Here is a 26,699-nt window from a genome sequence, read left to right as displayed (position 1 = left end):
ACTATGTAGAAAAATAGTGCAAAGATGTAGTTGTAAGATGTATATATTAAAATATTTTTATTTAACTTGGTGAATTTTTTTAAATCAACTGGAGGTTACTTTCTGAACGGCCCTCGTACTTTAATGCTATTCTACAAGTAAAACTAAAGAAAAAACGTATAAACATAAGTCCGCGAATGTTTATTTACGGAGTTACAGCTAATGAAAGATTTTTGCCTGAAATTTAGCGCCTTCGCCAATATGAAGCCACCGCGAAACTGTACGAGGTTAAAGCACGATTTCCATTCTATACCACCTCTAACGCTCACAGAGTAGTGGGAGAGGCTCGAACCAGGAGAGAGAGGTACAGTAGACGTCAAATGCCCTCTCCCAATGCGACGTAACCACCCCTGCCATGAGTACCCTGTTGCAAATCTACCTAATAAATATGTTTTCGAAACTTCCTGGCAGATTAAAACTGCGTGCCCGACCGAGACTCGGACTCGGGACCTTTGCCTTTCGCGGGCAAGTGCTCTACCAACTGTGCTACCGAAGCACGACTCACGCCCGGTCCTCACAGCTTTACTTCTGCCAGTACCTCGTCTCCTACCTTCCAAACTTTACAGAAGCTCTCCTGCGAACCTTGCAGAACAAGCATTCATTCTGGAAACATCCCCCAGGCTGTGGCTAAGCCATGTCTCCGCAATATCCTTTCTTTCAGGAGTGCTAGTTCTGCAAGGTTCGCAGGAGAGCTTCTGTAAAGTTTGGAAGGTAGGAGATGAGATACTGGCAGAAGTAAAGCTGTCAGGACCGGGCGTGAGTCGTGCTTCGGTAGCTCAGATGGTAGAACACTTGCCCGCGAAAGGCAAAGGTCCCGAGTTCGAGTCTCGGTCGGGCACATAGTTTTAATCTGCCAGGAAGTTTCATATCAGCGCACACTCCGCTGCAGAGTGAAATCTCATTCTGGAAATATGTTTTCGGTTTGCTACTGAAAACATTATGTACACAGCCCTCTTACAAGTCCTGGAAGTTTGTAATAGCAATTTTCGAACACACTGAATGCATGTTGATGGCTGTGTGACACTGGACTCTAATGCAGATTTCCTAAGAGAGAGACTGATTACCGTGCACCGTGGTCTGAAATCACAAGTTTTGCATTATAACAAATATTGTATCGAGGCCTGGGTCATCAATGAGCTTGTTACAAGACACACTCTTAGAAGATGATGTTATACAGGGTGATTCAAAAAGAATACCACAACTTTAGCAATTTAAAACTCTGCAACGACAAAAGGCAGAGCTAAGCACTATCTGTCGGCGAATTAAGGGAGCTATAAAGTTTCATTTAGTTGTACATTTGTTCGCTTGAGGCGCTGTTGACTAGGCGTCAGCGTCAGTTGATGCTAAGATGGCGACCGCTCAACAGAAAGCTTTTTGTGTTATTGAGTACGGCAGAAGTGAATCGACGACAGTTCTTCAGCGTTCATTTCGAACAAAGTATGGTGTTAAACCTCCTGATAGGTGGTGTATTAAACGTTGGTATAAACAGTTTACAGAGAATGTGTGTTTGTGGAAAGGGAAATGTTCTGGACGGCCGAGAACGAGTGATGAAAATGTAGCACGCATCCAGCAAGCATTTGTTCGCAGCCCAGGAAAATCGACTCACAGAACTAGCAGAGAGCTGCAAATTCCACAATCAACTGTATGGAGAGTCCTACGAAAAAGGTTAGTTATGAAACCTTATCGTCTGAAATTGGTACAAGCACTGTCTGCAGCTGATAGGATTAAAAGAATCGATTTCTGTGATTTTATCGTTGCTCAAATGGAAACAGATGAATCTTTCGTTTCAAAGATTGTGTTTAGTGATGAAGCAACTTTCCACACTAACGGGAAAGTCAACCGTCACAATGTCTGTATATGGGGCACTGAGAATCCGCGGGAAACAACTCAGTATGAACGTGACTCGCCTAAGGTGAACGTTTTCTGTGCCATTTCAGCCAATAAAGTTTTTGGTCCCTTTTTCTTCGAAGGTGCTACTGTAACTGGACTACAGTATCTGGAGATGTTAGAGAATTGGCTGTTCCCTCAGCTCGAACAAGAAGCACAACAATTCATATTTCAGCAGGATGGAGCGCCACCACATTGGCACTTATCTGTCCGTAACTACCTGAACGTCAACTACCCGAGCCGATGGATCGGCCGCCAGGCAGCCCGTGACAGAGCACTTCATCACTGGCCTCCAAGAAGCCCTGATCTTACCCCCTGCGAATTTTTCTTATGGGGGTATGTTAAGGATATGGTGTTTCGGCCACCTCTCCCAGCCACCATTGATGATTTGAAACGAGAAATAACAGCAGCTATGCAAACTGTTACGCCTGATATGCTACAGAGAGTGTGGAACGAGTTGGAGTATCGGGTTGATATTGCTCAAGTGTCTGGAGGGGGCCATATTGAACATCTCTGAACTTGTTTTTGAGTGAAAAAAAAACCTTTTTAAATACTCTTTGTAATGATGTATAGCAGAAGGTTATATTATGTTTCTTTCTTTAAATACACATTTTTAAAGTTGTGGTATTCTTTTTGAATCACCCTGTAGTATGCAGTGTATGTAGACACAGAGCCTTCACCATGAGTGATCTGAAGATAGTTGTTTACCTATCAAAATTAGTAGTCAATCGTAATATAATGTATTTCTGTGATCGAGAAAATTAAAAGATTTTAGAAATTTTTTTTAGCACTTTTAGAAAGACGAAATGTAGTTGTTGGTAGTCTCGTATCAAAGCAGATACACAAGTACCCAGGACTACAGAAGCAGTAGTGCGCTAGTTACAGGAAAACAAATCCTAGCAACTTGGAGTTCAATGCTCTGTTGTCTTTGTGGTCAGCATATGTTGCACAAGAAAAATGGCTCTGAGCACTATGGGACGTAACTTCTAAGGTCATCAGTCCCCGTGAACTTAGAACTACTTAAACCTAACTAACCTAAGGACATTACACACATCCATGCCCGAGACAGGATTCGAACCTGCGACTGTAGTGGTCGCGCGGTTCCAGACTGTAGTGCCTATAACCGCTCGGCCACTCCGGCTGGCTCTTGCATAAGAGAAAATTTAATTACGAAATACGAGATCTGTAGATAGTGTGGTTATCAGTAAAATGCACTTGATGTTGACGCCCCAGCAGAGCTAGGAAGAAATCTCAAGCTTTCGTATATTTGGCCCTTCATCGTTTCCTGATGATGAGCATTATGCAAATTTTCGAAAGCTCATTCAGAGTGGATCTAACACAGAGGCACTGTTACTTAAGGAAGGTAATCTGCAATATGTGTGTGTATTAAATAAATGTCTTTTTCGTTGTTCACAGAGAGGCACTGCAGGCGTCGTGCAACCGACGCGGCGTCGACGTCAGCGCAGTGAGCGTCTCAGTGGACGACGCCCGGACGCCACTGACTGCCGACACAGCCACCCTTGCTGGACGTCACATCAGGGTCAGAGGTCAGTGACTCTCTCTCTTTCTCTCTCTCTCTCTCTCTCTCTGTGTGTGTGTGTGTGTGTGTGTGTGTGTGGCTGCTGCTAGCTCTACATAGCATGGGAGAGGCTCTGTGAACGACCTGCATAAGTAGAAATTTTTTTTATATTAGAACAAATAAGCCCTCGGTCACAAATATTAAGTCAAAATTGACCAGGTTTCGACGCGGCTATGAGCGTCGTCTTCAGAATTAAACTAACTGTTCTAAAACATATTAGGTATATAATTCATTAATAAAGTTAAAGTATGTACTGACTGGAAAGAGATGCAATACTTACAAGTCACATTCTATACCAATCTAAGCCGGAAAGGCGACGTCATGAATAGTTGTAAATAAGATGGCGAGCCGCTAAGGGCTGCTCGCACTTGAATGAACAAGGGTTGCAACGAGACCGAGGTGCCCACGTTAGAAAGTGTGGGCAAGTAAACATGGTGTTGCTTCGAGCGCCATCTAGTAGCGCAGAAACATTTAGGCTACTGTACATTCAAAATTAGACACATGAAATTGTGATGAAGCTGATTCAGGCATAACGTAAGCACTAATAATAATAGGATGAAGTTACATATTTATCTGCATTAAACAGAGATACATTTTGTAACGTAAAAAATCGTCAGTTATTACATACAAGAAAACAGCAAAGATGTAACAGGATAACAACATTTCGGGAAACTGCATGAGGAAATCTGAATCAAAGATGAAGCAATGGCTTTATGCAGTCGAAAAAGTTTTTATTTCGCAGCTGCAGCTGTTCGTTGAGAATGAGGCCATCATGACAAGAGATATGTTTGAAAATCTCCAATTCCTCTGAAACATCTAACCTGCGCCCCTTCTTTTCGGTATGCAGAATATTGCTGTCGCCAATGGCTTTAGATACGTGTCCAGTAATGAAGAGATGATCGGCAAATGATGAATTTAGGGGAACGGTGCCGTTCTTTCTCAAAAGATGTTCTTTATATCTGACGGTGAAAGCACGTCCTGTTTGCCCTATATAACAGGAGGAGCAGGTATCGCAGACGATCTTATAAACGCCAGAACTTTCTGTAGGGGAGCGAATGGATTTCAGATTATGAATGAAGTTTCTCTTCAGATTATTATTAGTAGAGAAGCCAACATTGCAGTTGCAGTTGTTGCGAAGGATGCGCTGAATCTGATAGGAAATGGGTCCTACGAAAGGAATAGAAAACCGTTTTTTTGGGTTAATTTCAGTGCATGAGATGTTGAGCGTCGTAGTTCTTGCTTTATTGTGATTTTAAAACCTTTACATAAAGGTAGGCCGGCAGGGGCCTATCTATGCCGCTCTTCGACCATATAAAAACATGCAGTAAACAGGAAGACATAAAAACAAACATAGATGAAGGATAAAAACAGGAGACATACATATTGAAATTGTTGTTGTTGTCGTCTTCAGTCCTGAGACTGGTTTGATGCAGCTCTCCATGCTACTCTATCCTGTGCAAGCTTCTTCATCTCCCAGTACCTACTGCAACCTACATCCCTCTCAATCTGCTTAGTGTATTCATCTCTTGGTCTCCCTCTACGATTTTTACCCTCCACGCTGCCCTCCAATACTAAACTGGTGATCCCTTGATGCCTCAAAACATGTCCTACCAACCGATACCGTCTTCTGGTCAAGTTGTGGCACAAACTTCTCTTCTCCCCAATCCTCTTCAATACTTCCTCATTAGTTATATGATCTACCCATCTAATCTTCAGCATTCTTCTGTAGCACCACATTTCGAAAGCTTCTATTCTCTTCTTGTCCAAACTATTTATCGTCCATGTTTCACTTCCATACATGGCCACACTCCATACAAATACTTTCAGAAATGACTTCCTGACACTTAAATCTATACTCGATGTTAACAAAGTTCTCTTCTTCAGAAACGCTTTCCTTGCCATTGCCAGTCTACATTTTATATCCTCTCTACTTCGACCATCATCTGTTATTTTGCTCCCCAAATAGCAAAACTCCTTTACTACTTTAAGTGTCTCATTTCCTAATCTAATTCCCTCAGCATCACCCGAGTTAATTCGACTACATTCCATTATCCTCGTTTTGTTTTTGTTGATGTTCATCTTATATCCTCCTTTCAAGACAATGTCCATTCCATACAACTGCTCTTCCAAGTCCTTTGCTGTCTCTGACAGAATTACAATGTCATCGCCGAACCTCAAAGTTTTTATTTCTTCTGCATGGATTTGAATACCTACTCCGAATTTTTCTTTTGTTTCCTTTACTGCTTGCTCAATATAGAGATTGAACAACATCGGGGAGAGGCTACAACCCTGTCTTACTCCCTTCCCAACCACTGCTTCCCTTTCATGTCCCTCGACTCTTATAACTGCCACCTGGTTTCTGTACAAATTGTAAATAGCCTTTCGCTCCCTGTGTTGTACCCCTGACACCTTTAGAATGTGAAAGAGAGTATTCCAGTCAACAGTGTCAAAACCTTTCTCTAAGTCTACAAATGCTAGAAACGTAAATAAAGGAAGGAATTCAAGGGCACACTGGTTGGCTCAAATGGCTCTGAGCCCTATGGGACTTAACTTCTGAGGTCATCAGTCCGCTAGAACTTAGAACTTCTTAAACCTAACTAACCTAAAGACTTCACACACATTCATGCCCGAGGCAGGATTCGAACCGGTGACCGTAGCGGTCGCGCGGTTCCAGACCGTAGCGCCTAGAACCGCTCGGCCATCCCGGCCGGCCACGCTGGTTGTATAAAAAAGTTCATCACTATACACAAACGGAGACACAGAGTTGCACACGTGAACGTAAGAGTGCTGAAGGAGAGACACCGATGAAATGATGGGTAGAGAAACACGAGCACAGTGGCGACGAACTTCGGCGCACTAAAACATACTGTTTGCACAAAAAAGTCGGGGGCTTGCCATAGTGAAGAGGGGAGGGGAGGAGGGAGGGGGAGGATGCCAGTGGGAGAGAAGAAGGGAGGGTGTGGGGAGAGGGTATGGGGGGGGGAACCCGGGGAGGTGCCTGGAGAGGAAAGGGAGAGAGGAGGGAGAAAGTAAGGAGGGAGATAAGGGAAAGAGGAATTCCCTGGAGGAATAAGTAGAAATGTTTCAGGAAGAAGAAAAAGTAGAAGCAGTTAGTACTCCATTAGAGCTCAAATCGGCCCCAAAACTCTCGTCTCTTTTTTTATTCATACCGGAGATATTAGGTATTGAAACTTCCCAGCAGATTAAAACTGTGTTCTGGACCGAGACTCGAACTCGGGGCCTTTGCCTTTCGCGGGCAAGTAGTAGAGCACTTGCCCACAAAATGCAAAGGTGCCGAGTTCGAGTCTCTGTCCGGCACACAGTTTTAATCTGCCAGGAAGTTTCATATCAGTGCACACTCCGCTGCAGAGTGAAAATCTCATTCTGGATACTAGGTATTACCATATATTTTTTCTCGTTGGATTTCACTTGGAAAAATGCATAATTTGTTGTAGAACACCGTTGAATATTTCTGCTGCAGCCCTTATAGTTTCATGAGGTTCCGATAAGTGGCAGGACTACATGTAGCATTCAAAATGGCCAGCCTGATTGGCTGTGCTGTTCTAGGCGCTACAGTCTGGAACCGAGCGACCGCTACGGTCGCAGGTTCGAATCCTGCCTTGGGCATGGATGTGTGTGATGTCCTTAGGTTAGTTAGGTTTAAGTAGTTCTAGGTGACTGATGACCTCAGAAGTTAAGTCGCATAGTGCTCAGAGCGATTTGAACCATATTGAACCTTCAAAATGGCTTCTGAAATGGCGGTGCGTTCCAAGTAGAGAGCTGTCACTAAGTTTTTAGCGGACGACCAGACATCACAGGTATTCATAGGTGACTGCAGAATGTCTGCGAAGATCTGGCAGTGAACAAAAGCACGGTGAGTCATTGGGCTAGGCGATTTTCATCATTGCAAGAAGGCCATGCAGACCTGTCCAGTCCCTCATCCACTGGTCGGCTGCACACAGCTGTGACTCCTGCCTTGTTGGAACGTGTGGACAGTCTCATCCGAGGTGATCAGCGGATCACAGTGAAACACGTCACTGCTCGGCTGGACATCTGTGTTGGCTGCAACGTCGACCAGTAGAGTGACTCCATGTGGGCATACAGGCCCTCCCAGTAAGTTGGCATAAGGCCGTCGTATTGGACGGAGATGATGTTGAAAAATAGTAGAAAATAATGTGGATTATTGGTATCCTGGATAAAACCAACCTGCTTTCAGGAGAAGTGTTGCATTAGTCGCTGAACGCACCTGACGTATGCTAATGAGGCAAAATATTATGACAATTGCCCAACTGCTAGACTGAACTCTGTCTGGTGTGGCGTTGCCCAGTTGTGACATTGAAAGTGAAGTTCGTAAGCGGAGCAGCTATGAATAGGTATTCATTTCTAGTGATGATTTGGGATTCAAATGCGTGAAATCTACCGACATAAGCGTCTCTGACAAGAGACAAAGTGTAGTGGTCAGGTTCAAAAATGGTTTAAATGGCTCTGAGCGCTATGGGACTTAACTTCTGAGGTTATCAGTCCCCTAGAACTTAGAGCTCCATGTCCGTGGCAGGATTCGAACCTGCGACCATAGCGGTCGCGCGGTTCCAGACTGAAGCGCCTAGAACCGCTCGGCCACACCGGCCGGCATAGTGACCAGGTGCTGGGGGATGAAACAACATAGCTAGTCGGGCTGTTGGTGTGCGACTTTCATGAGCATGTGTGGAAAGTGGTTGAAGGATGGTGAAACCACCAGCAGGCGACAAGGTGCTGGACATCCATGACACATCAAATAACGTGGAAGTCAGAGACTTGACCACTCTGTAAATCAGGATAGATGGTGATGTGTGGCAGACATGAGAACACACTACAGCTGCTGGTGTTGGCACAGGTGTTTTGGACCACACCGATCAGCGTGCATAGTTGAGCATGGGGCTCCACAATAGACGACCCATAGGTGTTCTCATCTAACCTAATCTAACCTAACCTAACCTAACCTGACCCAACTTCAATTGGCACAGGCTCACAGAGATTGGACTCTTGACCAATTGGAGCATATGGCCTGGTGCGCTGAATAACATTTCATGCGACAACAGCTCGATGGCCGTGTCTGCATACACAGCCACCCACGTGGACGTCTGCTAGAAACATACTGCGCCACTTATGCAGGTTGGTTGGGTTGGGTTGGGTTGATTTGGGGAAAGAGACCAAACAGTGAAGTCATCAGTCTCATTGGATAAGGGAAGGATGGGGAAGAAAGTCGGCTGTGACCTGTCATAGGAACCATCCCAGCATTTGCCAGAAGCAATGTAGGGAAATCACGGAGAACCTAAATCAGTGTGGCCGGACGCGGGATTGAACCGTCGTCCTCCCGAATCTGAGTCCAGTGTGCTAACGACTGAGCCACCTTTCTCAGTCCTGTGTAGATTGGTAGGGACAGTATTGTGCTATGGGACGACGTTCCCTTGGGCTTCTGTGGGATTTGTGGTAATGACCGAAGGCATCTTGACAGCTGAACATTAATGTGGGCCACCTGCATCCCTTCATGCCTGATGTCTTCCACGACGGCTGAGGCATCTTCCAGCAGGATAACACCACAAGGCCGGATTGGTGGTAAGGTGGTATCAGTGGCGTGATAGTGAACTGTCAGCTTGGCAACGAAGATCTGAGGTCGATGAAACACATCTGGGATGGTACTGGGTGCCAGACCTGGGCCTTTGAGCCAACCTGGGCCTATGAGCCAACTGCACATTAGCTTTGCATGACCTATACGTAGACATCTGGTGCCAGGAATCCTCATTATATATCACACGATGTTCAGAACGAATTTACTGAAATGGCTGAATACTGGCCGTCAAACTACGAGGGTCAGTCCAAAAGAAATGCACACTATTTTTTTTTAAATTCATCTTTTATTCTACATGTTTGAAAGTTTTGCAGTGTGTAGATACATGCTTTAGGAACAATATTTTCATTTCTCCACATAATTTCCATCCCTCTCAACTGCCACACGCCATCTTGGAACCAGCGCCTGTATACCTGCACGGTAAAATTCTGGACCAACCTGTTGGAGCCACTGTTTGGGAGCGTGTGCAAGGGAGTCATCATCTTCAGACCTTTTTCCACGAAGAGATGATAGTCACATGGAGCCACGTCAGGAGTGTAAGGCGGATGTTTCAGTGTTGTACATCCAAGTTTTGTGATCGCCTCCACGGTTTTTTGACTGACATGTGGCCTTGCATTGTTGTGCAACAGCAAAACATCCTGCTTTAGCCGATGTGGTCGAACACGACTCAGTCGAGCTCGAAGTTTCTGCAGTATCATCACATATGCATCAGAATTTATGGTGGTTCCACTTGGCACGATGTCCACAAGCAAGAGTCCTTCGGAATCGAAAAACACCGTAGCCATAACTTTTCCAGCAGAAGGTGTGGTTTTAAATTTTTTTTTTTTTTTTTTTTGGGTGAATTTGCACAATGCCACTCCATCGATTGCCTCTTCGTCTCTGGTGAAAAATGATGGAGACATGTTTCATCACCTGTCAAAATTCTTCCAAGAAATTGATCTCCACCATTCTCGTACTGTTCCAAAAGTTCGCTGCATACCATTTTTTTTTTGTGAGCCACTGTCAATATCCTGGGAACCCACCTGGAACAAACCTTTTCTAACGCCAACACTTTCAGTATTCTGCAAACACTTCCTTCCCCTGTCCCAACGTAGCGTAACAATTCGTTCACTGTGATGCGTCTGCCAGCAGTCACCAATTCGTTAACTCTCTGCACATTGTCTGGAGTGTGTGCAGCACGAGGCCTGCCGCTGCGAGGACAATCCTCAATATTGCCGTGCCCGCTTTCGCCACGTGACCTGCTCGCCCACCTACTAACTGTACTGCGATCGACAGCAGCATCTCCGTACACCCTTTTCAACCTCTTGTAGATGTTTTCCACTGTCTCGTTTTCACAGCACAGGAATTCTATGACAGCACGTTGCTTCTGACGAACGTCAAGTGTAGCAGCCATCTTGAAGACATGCTGTGAAGGCGCCTCTCACGAGAACAGGTTGAACTATGTTTGAAAACAAGCGGGAACGATGTGTCTACACATTGTACAACTTTCACACATGCAGAATGAAAACTGTTATTTTACAAAAATAGTGTGCATTTCTTTTGGAGTGACTCTCGTATTTTAACGGAGATAAAACGTAACAAGTAATATTCTGTTGTGGTTGAGACGATTCTTTTGGAGTCCAAACGGTTGAAAATGTTTTTATACTACGCCACGCTGCCCTCGATGAAGAAAACACAGAACTACGGCGTTTTCTTGACTTTGTCGTCATAAGGCTGGTCAGTCACTCGCAAAAATGACACACTGCCTATTGGCTTCTGTCCTGGGTTCTTCAGCCGACGTTGGTCTGGTGATTTTTCTAACGTTTCACCAGCACTAGTGCCTGGCAATGTCAAATCTTTACCCTACATTGCTGGTGATGAACTGGAGGGTGAAGCATTGACAATTCCAGCCACTCATGCTGGTGAAACGTCAGTAAAATCATCAGACCAACGTCGGCCGAAGAACCCGAGACAGAAGCCTATAGGCAGTTTGTCAAGAAGTAGCCATGAAAGCCTTAACAATTTTGTGGTCGCTAAAATGATTCCCGGTGAGCTGAACCGTTACGGTTTATAGCTTTGACTGTCTTGGACAGGGCTATGGCAACGTATCTACACTCCTGGAAATGGAAAAAAGAACACATTGACACCGGTGTGTCAGACCTACCATACTTGCTCCGGACACTGCGAGAGGGCTGTGCAACCAATGATCACACGCACGGCACAGCGGACACACCAGGAACCGCGGTGTTGGCCGTCGAATGGCGCTAGCTGCGCAGCATTTGTGCACCGCCGCCGTCAGTGTCAGCCAGTTTGCCGTGGCATACGGAGCTCCATCGCAGTCTTTAACACTGGTAGCATGCCGCGACATGCGGAAGGCCGGGTGGACGTACCGCCGAATTGCTCAACACGTGGGGCGTGAGGTCTCCACAGTACATCGATGTTGTCGCCAGTGGTCGGCGGAAGGTGCACGTGCCCGTCGACCTGGGACCGGACCGCAGCGACGCACGGATGCACGCCAAGACCGTAGGATCCTACGCAGTGCCGTAGGGGACCGCACCGCCACTTCCCAGCAAATTAGGGACACTGTTGCTCCTGGGGTATCGGCGAGGACCATTCGCAACCGTCTCCATGAAGCTGGGCTACGGTCCCGCACACCGTTAGGCCGTCTTCCGCTCACACGCCTTAACATCGTGCAGCCCGCCTCCAGTGGTGTCGCGACAGGCGTGAATGGAGGGACGAATGGAGACGTGTCGTCTTCAGCGATGAGAGTCGCTTCTGCCTTGGTGCCAATGATGGTCGTATGCGTGTTTGGCGCCGTGCAGGTGAGCGCCACAATCAGGACTGCATACGACCGAGGCACACAGGGCCAACACCCGGCATCATGGTGTGGGGAGCGATCTCCTACACTGGCCGTACACCACTGGTGATCGTCGAGGGGACACTGAATAGTGCACGGTACATCCAAACCGTCATCGAACCCATCGTTCTACCATTCCTAGACCGGCAAGGGAACTTGCTGTTCCAACAGGACAATGCACGTCCGCATGTATCCCGTGCCACCCAACGTGCTCTAGAAGGTGTAAGTCAACTACCCTGGCCAGCAAGATCTCCGGATCTGTCCCCCATTGAGCATGTTTGGGACTGGATGAAGCGTCGTCTCACGCGGTCTGCACGTCCAGCACGAACGCTGGTCCAACTGAGGCGCCAGGTGGAAATGGCATGGCAAGCCGTTCCACAGGACTACATCCAGCATCTCTACGATCGTCTCCATGGGAGAATAGCAGCCTGCATTGCTGCGAAAGGTGGATATACACTGTACTAGTGCCGACATTGTGCATGCTCTGTTGCCTGTGTCTATGTGCCTGTGGTTCTGTCAGTGTGATCATGTGATGTATCTGACCCCAGGAATGTGTCAATAAAGTTTCCCCTTCCTGGGACAATGAATTCACGGTGTTCTTATTTCAATTTCCAGGAGTGTATACGAGTGGCATCTACCAGGGGCACAAGCACATACATTAAAATAAAGTCCGCTGACAACTTTTCTATTCGTGGTGGTTATTAAATTTTTTTTTTTGGCTTCCATGCTGCTGAGAGTTGAACGAATATAGTCACATTTTTCGGAATTATTTCGAAAGCTGGTATTTTTCGTTTGTAGTCCCCAAATGAGAAGCTTCTCGGCAGAATCGATGAGGAAAGGAGTATGTGGAAAACAGTGATAAGGGACGGGATGATAGGACATCTGTTAAGACATGAGGCAATGACTTCCATGGTACTAGAGGCGGCTGTACTAGAGGAAGACAGAGATTGAAATACATCCAGCAAATAATTGGGGACGTAGGTTGTAAGTGCTACTCTGAGATGTTGGCACAGGAAATTGGTGGCGGGCCACATAGACTGATCACTCAAGAAACAGTCCTCCAACATGGAAAGCCATAAAAGAAAAATTGGATACTCCCCTCACAGACTATCAGAAACGTGATGGTCTGTGTGGCTAAATGTGGTGTGGCCATTTGATAAGCATAAGTCTCGAATACAGACAGCTGTTAAAATTGCTATTCACTGTGGAGGCACATACTGAACTAAAGGGCATTCAGAAGTAATTGAAATCGCTTCGCTGTGTGTTGATGTCTTCAGTGCGCTACAAAGCATTAGCCGCAATAAACAAGCGAGAGAAGACACAACAGGTGTTAACAGTGCCAATAGTAAGAGTGTAGTGGAACAATTAAAGAAATTGACGAATAGTTGGGGTACTATTTACACAGAAAGTTGTCGAGTAGAGAAAACATTGTAATACCACCTTACTTGAATTGAACGAGTTGCGACACAGAGAAACAGAAGGGAAAAAGAAAGTGCTTTGTGGAAACCAGAAGAATATTTAAACCTGAACCTGGAGGACAGTTTTAAACTAGGTAAATTTTTTCACTGTTATTATAGATACAGTTGTAGGAAATTTAACTACGAGGTATGCTGACATAAACGACATGGACACATTGTAAAATGTAAACTTTCACTGCCGGAAATGTCACAGTTAATAAAATGTTCCGGGCTATTATGTCGTGGTCGAATGGATTTCACCTTAGAACCCGACGTTTCATCCGTGTCTACAGAGGATATTTTCGAGAGGTATCGTAGCTTTGTTGAATGTCCGATTCACACCAACCTGGCTCAGTAGCGAACCAGGGTGTGAATTCAACATTCAACAAAGCTACGATCCCCCTTGAAAATGTCCTCCGTAGATGGGGATGAAACGACCCGTTCTAAGATGAAATCCATTCGGCCATGCCATAATAGCCCGGAACATTTCATTACTCGTAACACGCATAATTTTTATAGAGCTACATGAGCCTAGACCATTCTGCGCAATCAGAATGCTATAAAAGATGCTATCTTTGTACAGCGTAGACTAAGCAGGATTGTAAAGGAAAAGTCGCGCGGCTTGAGGCGCCTTGTCACGGTTCGCGCGGCTCCCCCCGGCGGAGGTTCGAGTCCTCCCTCGAACGTGGGTGTGTGTGTTGTCCTTAGCGTAAGTTAGTTTAAGATAGATTAAGTAGTGTGTAAGCCTAGGGACGCACCACGAAAGAATTATCCAAATAGGACGGACATCGATAGATGTGATGTACATGTACGAGGTGTGGCTAGAAAAAAAACCGGACCAGTACTGGTGAAACAATAAAACGAATGCAATAAGGCTGAAAGTCGCGTGGCCTGTCACGTGACTCTCGCTCCGCCTACTGCTCGAGTTTCATCTGCCTCCTGCACTCAGTCTGCCCGTGGCGTCTGTTTTAAGTAGTTGACGTTTTGTCTGTGCGTCGGAAAATGTTGAGTGTACAGAAAGAACAGCGTGTTAACATCAAATTTTGTTTCAAACTAGGAAAATCTGCAAGTGAAACGTTTGTAATGTTACAACAAGTGTACGGCGATGATTGTTTATCGCGAACACAAGTGTTTGAGTGGTTTAAACGATTTAAAGATGGCCGCGAAGACACCAGTGATGACACTCGCACTGGCAGACCATTGTCAGCAAAAACTGATGCAAACATTGAAAAAATCGGTAAACTTGTTCGACAAGATCGCCGTTTAACAATCAGAGCAGTGTCTGAGTTAACAGGAGTTGACAAGGAAAGTGTTAGGCAGATTCTTCATGAAAGTTTCAACATGAGCAAAGTGCGTTCAAAAATGGTTCCAAAGTGTCTCACAATTGAACAGAAGGAACGCCGAAGAATGATTTGTTCTGACATCCTGGAAAACATTGAAAGTGATCCCACCTTCTTACAAAATGTTATTACTTGCGATGAATCGTGGTTTTTTACTTACGATCCCGAAACTAATCGCCAATCGATGCATTGGAAAACTCCTGGTTCTCCACGACAAAAAAAAGCACGAATGTCAAAATCGAAATTCAAGGCAATGATGATTGTTTTTTTTTGACATCAAAGGGATTGTGCACATTGATTGGGTACCAGAGGGACAAACAGTGAATCAGCATTACTACATTAGCGCCCTGGCTACCCTACGTGAGCGAGTACGGAGAAAACGGAACGATTTGTGGAGAAAAAAGTCACGGATCCTTCACCAAGACAATGCCCCAGCTCACAGTGCGTTGTCAGTGAAGACGTTTTTGGCAAAACACAACATTCCCATCTTAGATCATCCACCCTACTCACCTGATTTGGCCCCCTGTGACTTTTTTCTTTTCCCTAAAGTCAAGTCAGCTTTGAAAGGAACTAGATTTGAGACTGTTGAAGCAGTAAAAGAAAAAGCGACGGAAGTAATGTATGGACTTACCGAAAATGGTCTGCAACATTGCTATGAACAGTGGAAAATTCGTATGGAGCGGTGTAGAGACCGAGGAGGAGAGTACATTGAAGGAGATAACATGAAATTGTAAATAATTGTAAATAAATGTTTTATTCCAGCATCAGTCCGGTTTTTTTCTAGCCGCACCTCGTATAGACGGACAAATGATTACAATTTCAGAGAAAAAGGATAATTTGTACGAGATAAAGACATTCACAAACTGAGCAATTAAATAGCACATTAGTACACCTCTGGCCCTTATGCAAGCAGTTGTTCGGCTTGGCTTTGATTGACAAAGTTGTTGGATATCCTCGTATTGGATATTGTTACGTTAAATGGTCAAAATTGATCCCATAGGAACTTACCACCTAAGGTAAAGGAGTCCGCAGCTCGTGGTCTCGCGGTAGCGTTCTCGCTTCCCGAGCACGGGTCAGGAGTTTTTCCTGCCTCGAGATGACTGGGTGTTGTTGTGTCGTCATCATCATCATCGTCATTCATCCCCATTACGGTCTGAGGAAGGCAATGGCAAACCACCTCCACTAGGACCTTGCCTAGTAAGGCGGCGCGGGTCTCCCGTGTCGCCTACCCTACGCTCTGTAAAGAAGTATGGGACATCATCATCATCATCATCAAGGTAAAGGAGAAATTTTGCAGTTAAAAACGATTCGTTCAGTCAATTGGGGCCTGAGCCACTTCCCCATCAGCGCCTTCTCGCTGCTCTTAATAAGTACAGTTTCGATAACATGTTTCTGGATATAATGGTAGCCTTACAGAACTTCTGCACTATGCCTGTTACTGTTATTGTGCAAGCAGAGTGGTTACTCCACTGTCTTCCAAGAGTTAACTGCTTCAGAACTACAGTGGAGGTAGAGCGGTTTGTTGGATTAGCAGCAAACGCAATACATGAAGAGTTTGCCCGCTCATTAGATTATACCATGATTACAATGGAGTCCGCATCTAAAAAATCTAGAAAAACCAAGTTTAAAATAAAGAATTTGGGGAAGGAGCCTGAGAGTGCTTACCCCGGGCCAGAAAATCCTAGCGCTGGCCCTGCATCACCAACAGTCGATTTGGGCAGCTTTAGAGGGGTTGAAGTGTCCCTGATGGATCTGTTAGTCAGGTAACATCCAGTGACTAGACCACGTTCGAAGTGACTGAGCTCCAGTGACCAATCCACTCTGCCATCACTGTTTCTCCAGTGACAACACAGTGCTCCCCACCACTTTTTATAGTGACGGGCCAGCCATTCGTGACACCTAGTGGTCACTTCTGCATATCCGATGTCTGGATACTTTTTATTAGAGCATGTTGTAGCCCGGTTGGACCAGATGACCATCCTAGTTAGAGCCGTTGTTGCTACCGACGTAGCAGTACTCAAACCTGAAATCTCACACCAAGTATACCCTCAGATCACAAACAAATTCAATTGTATGATCTTCCTGCTGTACCATAATCGCACAATAAGTAGAACTTCGCTACTTATCCTTCCTGCTTTACAGTTTCAACGGCTAGCAGGGGAAAGTAAGTAAATCTCGCCGAAAACTGTTTTCGTCATTATCATCATAAGCCAGTTCGATCACTCTGTTATGTGGCTTCTTATAGGCGGCGTTGAACGTAGGATCCCTGGAGGTTCTTCCATTTCTGCTGATCCTGAGTTTCCTGTTGCCAGTTCAGGGTCTAACCCATCTGTCTGGTGGTCTTCCCCTTGGCCTTTTTTGGTAAACTGGGCTCCAGTCTAGTATTCGTTTTGACCACCTGCCATCTTTTCTTCGAACGATGTGATCAGCACTCTCCCACTTTAAGGTATTCACTCTTTCCATTATATCACTGACCTTTGTTGTCTGCTTGGTATCAACTGCTTTGTTCCTCTCTTTCTTTCTGAAGACCAACTTTGATCTTTGCATTTCCTTTTGGGCTACCATTATTTTATAGGTTGACCCTCACATCGGAGTAACACCAATCAGCCACATTTTACAATGCTGTTTATTTATATATACAGCGCCGTTACCGGTTTCGTACCGACAGGTTCATCTTCAGATGGCTAGTTCACGCTTCACATTACCTTTAGCCTTTGGTTTTCCCAACCGACGAGATTTCCTTGGGTGGTGGTCCGCTACAACCAAAACAAGATGGAGACAATGTCTTTTTAACGGTAATTGTGCCTCACAACGATTTTAAGTAATTATTAGAGGGAGATGTTTGGTTACTTACGATGAAAAATCAGCGCCAGTATGTTCCAGAGCAAACTGCTTATGATCTTGAAAACTCTATGATACACTTTATTATTATTATTATTATTATTATTATTATTATATATTATGTGATCAAAAGTATCCGGACACCTGACTGAAATTGACTTACAAGTGTGTGCTGCCCTCCATCGGTAATGCTGGAATTCAATATAGTGTTGGCCCACCCTTAGCCTTGATGACAGCTTCCACTGTCGCAGGCATACGTTCAGTCAGGTGCTGGAAGGATTCTTCCGGAATGGCAGCCCATTCTTCACGGAGTGCTGCACTGAGGAGAGGTATCGATGTCGGTCGGTGAGGCCCGGTACGAAGTCGGCGTTCCAAAACACCCCAAAGATGTTCTATAGGATCCAGGTCAGGACTCTGTGCAGGCCAGTCCGTTACAGGGCTGTTATTGTCGTGTAACCACTCCGCCACTGGCCGTGCATTATGAACAGGTGCTAGATCGTGTTGAAAGAAGCAATCGCCATCCCCGAATTGCTCTTCAGCATTAGGAAGCGAGAAGGTGCATAAAACATCGATGTAGGCCTATGCTGTGATAGTGCCACGCAAAACAACAAGGGTGCAAGCCCCATCCATGAATAATACGTCCAGACCACGACACCACCGACTCCGAATTTTACTGTTGGCACTACACACGCAAAGGATCGCTACATTGTGTACCGTGATTCGTCACTCCACACAGGGTTTTCCACTGTTCAATCGTCCAATGTTCACGCTCCTTACATCGAGCGAGGCGTTGTTTAGCATTTACGGGTGTGATGTGTGCCTTAAGAGCAGCCACGCGACCATGAAATCCAAGTTTTCTCACCTCCTGCCTAACTGTCATAGTACTTGCAGTGGATCCTGAAGCAGTTTGGAATTCCTGTGTGATGGTGTGGATAGATGTCTGCCTATTACACATTACAACCCTCTTCAACTGTCGGCGGTGTCGGTCAGTCAATGGTCGGGGTCGGCCTGTACGCTTTTGTGCTGTACGTGTCCCTTCACGTTTCCACTTCACTGTCACACTAACTCCGTGAGTTCCGCCGAGCGCCCCATTCTGCTCTCTCACGAAGTCCAGTGACTACTGAGATCGCTGATATGGAGTACCTGGCAGTAGGTGGCAGCCAATGCACCTAATATGAAAAACGTATGTTTTTGGGGGTGTCCTGGTACTTTTGATTACATAGTGTTTGTATATGTGTACAAATAATGTAAAACGCCACTCTCACATTACGAAGTTTCATCACATGGAGGTATGTATTCAAAGGTGGCGATATTACGACCTTAACAATGCCAAAGACTTCCACTGTCAGAGATATTTCGTTATGTACACGTAGTGACAGAAAAAATTTACAAATTGCTAATGTTACACTACTTACTATTTACATTGAAAGAACACTGATTAGAATTGAGATAAATAAATAAAGCAGTCAGTTATAAAGTGTTACTGCAGTGATCTACATCTACATTTATACTCCGCAAGCCACCTAACGGTGTGTGGCGGAGGGCACTTTACGTGCCACTGTCATTACCTCCCTTTCCTGTTCCAGTCGCGTATGGTTAGCGGGAAGAACGACTGTCTGAAAGCCTCCGTGAGCGCTCTAATCTCTCTAATTTTACATTCGTGATCTCCTCGGGAGATATAAGTAGGGGGAAGAAATATATTCGATACCTCATCCAGAAACGCACCCTCTCGAAACCTGGCGAGCAAGCTACACCGCGATGCAGAGCGCCTCTCTTGCAGAGTCTGCCACTTGAGTTTGTTAAACATCTCCGTAACGCTATCACGGTTACCAAATAACCCTGTGACGAAACGCGACGCTCTTCTTTGGATCTTCTCTATCTCCTCCGTCAACCCGATCTGGTACGGATCCCACACTGATGAGCAATACTCGAGTACAGGTGGAACGAGTGTTTTGTAAGCCACCTCCTTTGTTGATGAACTAGATTTTCTAAGGACTCTCCCAATGAATCTCAACCTGGTACCCGTAAATATTACGTTATCCATTGGAACCAAAGTAAGGGCCAGATCGTAAGTAGTCTGCACTGAAACATAATAGCGCTGATTTTTCATCGTAAGTAACCAAAGCATCTCCCTCTAATAATTACTTAAAATCGTCATCAGGCACAATTACAGGTTAAAAGACAATGTTTCTCTTCTTGTTTTGGTTACAGGGCACCACCACCCCAAGGAAATTTCGTCAGTTGGTGAAACAAACGGCGAAAGCTAATGTAAAACGCGAACTAGCCATCTGAAGACGAACGTGTCGGTTCGAAACCGCTAACGGCGCTGTTTATATAAATAAATGCCATTGTAAAAAGTGGCTGAATGCTGCTATCTCCTGTGTAAGAGTCAACCTATATTTTGAACACAGCCACGGGCTCAAAAAGTCAGTTCTTGACTAAATAGTACTATTAATTTTCTGACAGCGAAGTCAGTTAGTATCCGTGTCTCACCGCCATAAATCATTAATGGCAGTATACGTATTTAACAGCTGACACAGATAGACATATTCTGTGACACTCTGAAGTTGCCTATTTCCAACAGATATACAGGGGCGTTCAATAAGTGATGCCCCACATTTTTTTATGAGAACATATTTATGTTGTTGTTGTTGTTGTTGTTGTTGTGGTGGTCTTCAGTCCTGAGACTGGTTTGATGCAGCTCTCCATGCAGCTCTATCCTGTGCAAGCTTCTTCATCTCCCAGTACCTACTGCAACCTACAGCCTTCTGAATCTGCTTAGTGTATTCATCTCTTGGTCTCCCTCTACGATTTTTACCCTCCACGCTGCCCTCCAATACTAAATTGGTGATCCCTTGATGTCTCAGAACATGTCCTACCAACCGATCCCTTCTTCTACTCAAGTTGTGCCACAAACTTCTCTTCTCCCCAATCCTATTCAATAATTCCTCATTAGTTATGTGTTCTTTAGCACCACATTCCGAAAGCTTCTATTCTCTTCTTGTCCAAACTATTTGTCGTCCATGCTTCACTTCCATACATGGCTACACTCCATACAAATACTTTCAGAAATGACTTCCTGACAAATCTATACTCGATGTTAACAAATTTCTCTTCTTCAGAAACGCTTTCCTTGCCATTGTCAGTGTACATTTTATATCCTCTCTGCTTCGACCATCATCAGTTATTTTGCTCCCCAAATAGCAAAACTCCTTTACTACTTTAAGTGTCTCATTTCCTAATCTAATTCCCTGAGCATCACCCGACTTAATTCGACTACATTCCATTATCCTCGTTTTGTTTTTGTTGATGTTCATCTTATATCCTCCTTTCAAGACGCTATCCATTCCATTCAACTGCTCTTCCAAGTCCTTTGCTGTCTCTGACAGAATTACAATGTCATAGGCGAACCTCAAAGTTTTTATTTCTTCTCCATGGATTTTAATACCTACTCCGAACTTTTCTTTTGTTTCCTTTACTGCTTGCTCAATATACAGATTGAATAACAACGGGGATAGGCCACAACCCTGTCTCACTCCCTTCCCTACCACTGCTTCCCTTTCATGCCCATCGACTCTTATAACTGCCATCTGGTTTCTGTACAAATTGTAAATAGCCTTTCGCTTCCTGTATTTTACCCCTGCCACCTTCAGAATTTGAAAGATAGTATTCCAGTCAACATTGTCAAAAGCTTTCTCTAAGCTAGAAACGTAGATTTGCCTTTTCTTAATCTTTCTTCTAAGATAAGTCGTAGGGTCAGTATTGCCTCACGTGTTCCGATATTTCTACGGAATCCAAACTGATGTTCCCCGAGATCGGCTTCTATCAGTTTTTCCATTCGTCTGTAAAGAATTCGCGTTAGTATTTTGCAGCTGTGGCTTATTAAACTGATAGTTCGGTAATTTTCACATCTGTCAAGACCTGCTTTCTTTGGGATTGGAATTATTATATTCTTCTTGAAGTCTGAGGGTATTTCGCCTGTTAAGAATCAGAATTTGCTGACGATAGACATCAACATGTCGTGTCCACATCCTATTTTTCTACGTAATCTCCATCACGTTCTATGGGCGTACGCCAACGTTGTGGAAGAGCATGTATTCCCTGCTGGTAAAAGCCCTTGTCCTGTAGGTGTAGCCATGTTATCACTGCACGTCTGACACTCTTCTCATCTCCAAAGTGTGTTCCCCGTAGAGAATATTTAAGCGGCCCATAGAGATGCAAGTCTGAGTGTGCCAAGTCTGGATGAGGCAATGATGTCCAACCCAATTTGGCGATGTGTTCCCGGGTTCTCAGACTTGTGTGTGGGCGTGCATTATCGTGTTGGAGCAAGATTTCTTGCCGGATTCTTGTCCGATAGAGCACGCCGGAAACGGTCCTTCAGTTTATTGAGAGTCTTCACGTGTGCCTCTGAATTGATGGTTGACCCCCTTGGCATGACATTCACGAGAATGACGCCATCACAATCCCAGAAGACTGTCATCATGATTTTTCTGGCAGAGGGGGTTTATCTCGAATTCCTTGTTTTGTGATAAATATGGATGATGCCGCCCCATGGATTGCCTTTTTGTTTCCGGCGCAAAGTGGTGCACCCAACTTTCGTCCCCTGTGGCGATCCGTGTCAGAAAGGCCTCTCCATCGGTCTCAAAACGCTCCAACAATTCAGATGAAACGGCCTTTCTTTGAATCTTGTGGTCCGCTGTGAGCGTTCGTGGAACCCATCGTGAGCACGTCTAAGAATATCCGAGAGTATCGATCACTGCAGACGCACTTCCAATGCTGACCGACAACTGTAGACCCAGTTGTCGAGTTGTGATGCGCCGGTCGGCACGAATGATGGCATCCACACGATTCAGCACGTCTGGAGCAGTGGCTGCGACAGGACGTCCCGAGCATGGCTGACCATGGAGCTCTGTTTCTGCATTTCCTGAGGCTGCGACTTTTTTTTACCCATCGCCCAACTGTACTCCTATCAACTGCAGCATCGCCATACACTGCACACAAACGTTTATGAATGTTCACCACAGTTTCTTTTTCTGCACACAAGAATTCGATAACAGCACGCTGCTTGTAACGTAGACGCCATTTTGACGCTGTACTACCGCTCTGACACCTGCCAGAACTGTTCGAAACTACACCGGCGCACAGAACAAAAATCACATGTGAAACACCAACATGGACGTTCGTCTATGCATGTCATGGAGGTATAAGGAGGGGAGATGGCACTATGGCCGTCTGCTGTACGTCTGTTTGAAGCCGGTGGGCCGCCATGTTTGATTGGTCAAAACAGTGACAGAGCTCTTGTTAGAATTGCGTGTTCTTCATATTTAACGTTATGTCTGCGAAATAATTTCAGATGATGAGTGTTACAATGTTTACATGCATAACACGACGTCAGAATAGCTTTTTCAGTTGTTTTCGTTTTGTTTTTTATGCGTTTTTGCCCCAGCAATACAACTGATTTGGTCTCGTTAACTTAAGTGTTTCTTTTGGATACGAACTTCGAATGATGAAAAATAACAGTGTACAAAGCTCTTTTCAAACTCAAATCACCTTTTACTGTATTTGTGTCGATGTAAACTGAAAGCAGGACCCGAAAGCTATGCTAGTTTACATAGCGGATGACATTTCTTACTCGTTTACACACTTATACAAAATTTCATTTGTAAATACAAACATCGTTTGTGCTTTGTCAAGAAAAGAAGCATATGAACCCACAGAGCCCTACGAGCTTCATTGATCGGAAATCTGAAATAAAATAAGAAAACAGTTTCACAAAACGTAAACAAGGCCGCACATCTCACGAATATAAACGACAATATTTTACGAACGGGGCCACTTACGCATGGAACGTGATTCCTTTTAACTTGGTAGCACTATTCCAACGGTTAGTACACCCGTAAACAACGCAAACCGGCATTTTAAAATGAAAAAACCTTCAGCAGCTCTACACAGTAACACAATCGGAAACGAGTCTTCTGACCAAACTGCAATGGCGGAGCTCGGTTTCTGTCGGCTTCAAGTTTGTGACGTCATGGCATCTCCCCTCCTTATACCTCCATGATGCATATTAATGGCTTTATTGTTTTTTAAAAAAGTCGGGCATAACTTATCAAACCAACCTCGTATTTTCCTCCGGCGTCCATTCATTCGTCATGATCTTGGTTTTGTCATAGGTCAGTTGTAGGCCAACTTCAGAGCAGACTGGCGCAAGTTCACCAACCAGTATTTGGAGTATGTCTGTGCTATTTGCAAATAGTACAGTATCATCAGCGAACCTCAGAAATTAAATACGAGGATCACTCCAAAAGAAATGCACACTATTTTTTTAAATCCATTTTTTATTCTACATATTCGAAAGTTTTACAGTGTGTAGATACATACTTTAGGAACAATATTTTCATTTCTCCACATAATTTCCATCCCTCTCAACTGCCTTAGCCATCTTGGAACCAGCGCCTGTATACCCGCACGGTAAAATTCTGGACCAACCTGTTGGAGCCACTGTTTGGCAGCGTGCACAAGGGAGTCATCATCTTCAAACCTTGTTCCGCGAAGAGAGCCTTTCAGTTTCCCAAAGAGATGATAGTAACATGGAGCCAGGTCAGGAGTGTAAGGTGGGTGTTTCGGTCCGTCCGAGTTTTGTGATCGCTTCCACGGTATTTTGACTGACTTGTGGCCATGCATTGTCGTGCAACAGCAAAACATCCTGCTTTCGCCGATGTGGTCGAACACGACTCAGTCGAGCTCGAAGTTCCTTCAGTGTCGTCACAAATGCATCAGAATTTATGGTGGTTCCACTTGGCACGATCTCCACAAGCAAGAGTCCTTCGGAGTCGAAAAACACCGTAGCCATAACTTTTCCGGCAGAAGGTGTGGTTTTGAATTTTTTTCGTGGGTGAATTTGCATAATGCCACTCCATGATTGCCTCTTCGTCTCTGGTCAAAAATGATGGAGCCATGTTTCATCACCTGTCACAATTCTTCCAAGAAATTCATCTCCATCTTTCTCGTACTGTTCCAAAAGTTCGCTGAATACCGTTTTTCTTGTTTCTTTGTGAGCCACTGTCAACATCCTGGGAACCCACCTGGCACAAACCTTTTTTAACGCCAACACTTTCAGTATTCTGCAAACACTTCCTTCCCCTATCCCAGCGTAGCGTGACAATTCGTTCACTGTGATGCGTCTGTCAGCAGTCACCAATTCGCTAACTCTCTGCACATTGTCTGGAGTGTGTGCAGTACGAGGCCTGCCGCTGAGAGGACAATCCTCAATATTGCCGTGCCCGCTTTCATCACGTAACCTGCTCGCCCACCTACTAACTGTACTGCGATCGACAGCAGCATCTCCGTACACATCTTTCAACCTCTTGTGGATGTTTCCCACTGTCTCGTTTTCACAGCACAGGAATTCTATGACAGCACGTTGCTTCTGACGAACGTGAAGTGTAGCAGCCATCTTGAAGACATGCTCTGACGGCGCCACTCACGGGAACAGGTTGAACTAAGTTTGAAAACAAGCGGGAGGGATGTATCTACACACTGTAAAACATTCACACGTGAAGAATGAAAACTGTATTTTTACAAAAATAGTGTGCATTTATTTTGGAGTGACCCTTGAAATCTTCCAGTCTCCTCTATACATCTTTTGTTAATGATAACCTTCCCTGTTACAATAACCTATGAAACCTTTCCTTAGGATTTCTGTCTCTTGCTTAATAATAACAAATGAAATCTTCCCTTTGAAATTTATTCTCTTTCTCTATCTTCTGGTACAAATTTAATTGCTGCTTGTTAAAAGTGATTTTCTGATTATTTCGACGAAACATAGAATGTGTCGTCTCTTTCTCTATCTTCTGGTACAAATTTAATTGCTGCTTGTTAAAAGTGATTTTCTGATTATTTCGACGAAACATAGAATCTGTCGTCGTCGTGGCCCTCAGTCGTTACCTGCAGCAACCCAAAACTGTTCCTCACCTTTTTTACTGTTACTGGATCGCCATCTGACTGCTACATCGAACTGCGGCATGAATATATTTACTCTGGTTTACTATACTCTATTAGCTGCTGGTGGGCTCTCATAATAAGTGGCTGTATTTATTACCAAAGCTGACGTTATTCTTAAATAGCAAAGGTGACGTTACTCTTTAATTAATTTGACTGAAGTTACGTAATTCATAGCTAAACTTTTTCTTGAAAACAATAAAATTTTGCAAAGTTTTACGTTGATGGTTTTTGGGATGGATTTTAATTACAAATGGAATATTGCTGGCAAAAGTTAATTATATTCTGAATGAAATGATTTTACAAACGATCAAATGGGACTTACTTTTTACAATAAACTTACAACTAGCAATGCGCAAACATACCTTCAGTAGTCTTGAGTTTCTCAAAAAATTAATTCAATAATATTAGTTCCTCTAGGTAGCTGATGTCTCTGTACATCCGTTTATACTCTCTTGTAAATCACAGCTGGTGGCTGGCAGGCACACCGCTCCTCTCAACCTCTCGCTTCAGACCTGCTACCGACTCGCTTCACATCTCGCTCACTACTGACTTCCTACGAACGCTAAAGTGCGGTCTCTCCTGCTAACAGTGCTTTCTGGTGCAGACAGTCCCTGCTACCATTACAAAATGTATCAATGCGCGGTCTTTGCCGCTCTTTTCTTAAAATGTATCCATACGCGGTCTCTCCCGCCCTTTTTAAAATTATATCAATATCCGATCTCTAATGTCAACAATACTTTGGTGCAGACATTTCCTGCTACCACAATTATTTCCAACATGACAAATATTAATTATTCCTATTTAATCCTGTTGTTGTTGTGGTCTTCAGTCCAGAAACTGGTTTGATGCACGCTACTCTATCCTGTGCAAGCTTCTTCATCTCCCAGTACATACTGCAGCCTACATCCCTCTGAATCTGCTTAGTGTATTCATCTCTTGGTCTCCCTCTACGATTTTTACCCTCCACGCTGCCCTCCAATACTAAATTGGTGATCCCTTGATGCCTCAGAACATGTCCTACCAACCGATCCCTTCTTCTAGTCAAGTTGTGCCACAAACTCCTCTTCCCCCCAATTCTATTCAATAACTCCTCATTAGTTATGTGATC

At 44.6% G+C, this 26,699-nt stretch overlaps 1 protein-coding gene across 1 annotated transcript in view; it reads left to right on the top strand.

Moving 5' to 3' along the window:
- Positions 1 to 3,217: 3,217 nt before the first annotated feature.
- Positions 3,218 to 26,699, top strand: part of LOC126426523 (pleckstrin homology domain-containing family G member 5) — a 556,069-nt gene continuing 532,587 nt past the window's right edge. The window contains exons 1-2 of the mRNA XM_050088427.1: positions 3,218 to 3,228; positions 3,343 to 3,473. Of these exons, the coding sequence (XP_049944384.1) occupies positions 3,218 to 3,228; positions 3,343 to 3,473 (142 nt within the window). The remainder of the gene's footprint in view (positions 3,229 to 3,342; positions 3,474 to 26,699) is intronic.

This window comes from Schistocerca serialis, chromosome 11, assembly GCF_023864345.2.
Source record: "Schistocerca serialis cubense isolate TAMUIC-IGC-003099 chromosome 11, iqSchSeri2.2, whole genome shotgun sequence".
NCBI lineage: Eukaryota > Metazoa > Arthropoda > Insecta > Orthoptera > Acrididae > Schistocerca > Schistocerca serialis.
The sequence above is the reverse complement of the archived record's forward strand: the minus strand, read 5'-3'. Positions and strand labels throughout refer to the sequence as shown.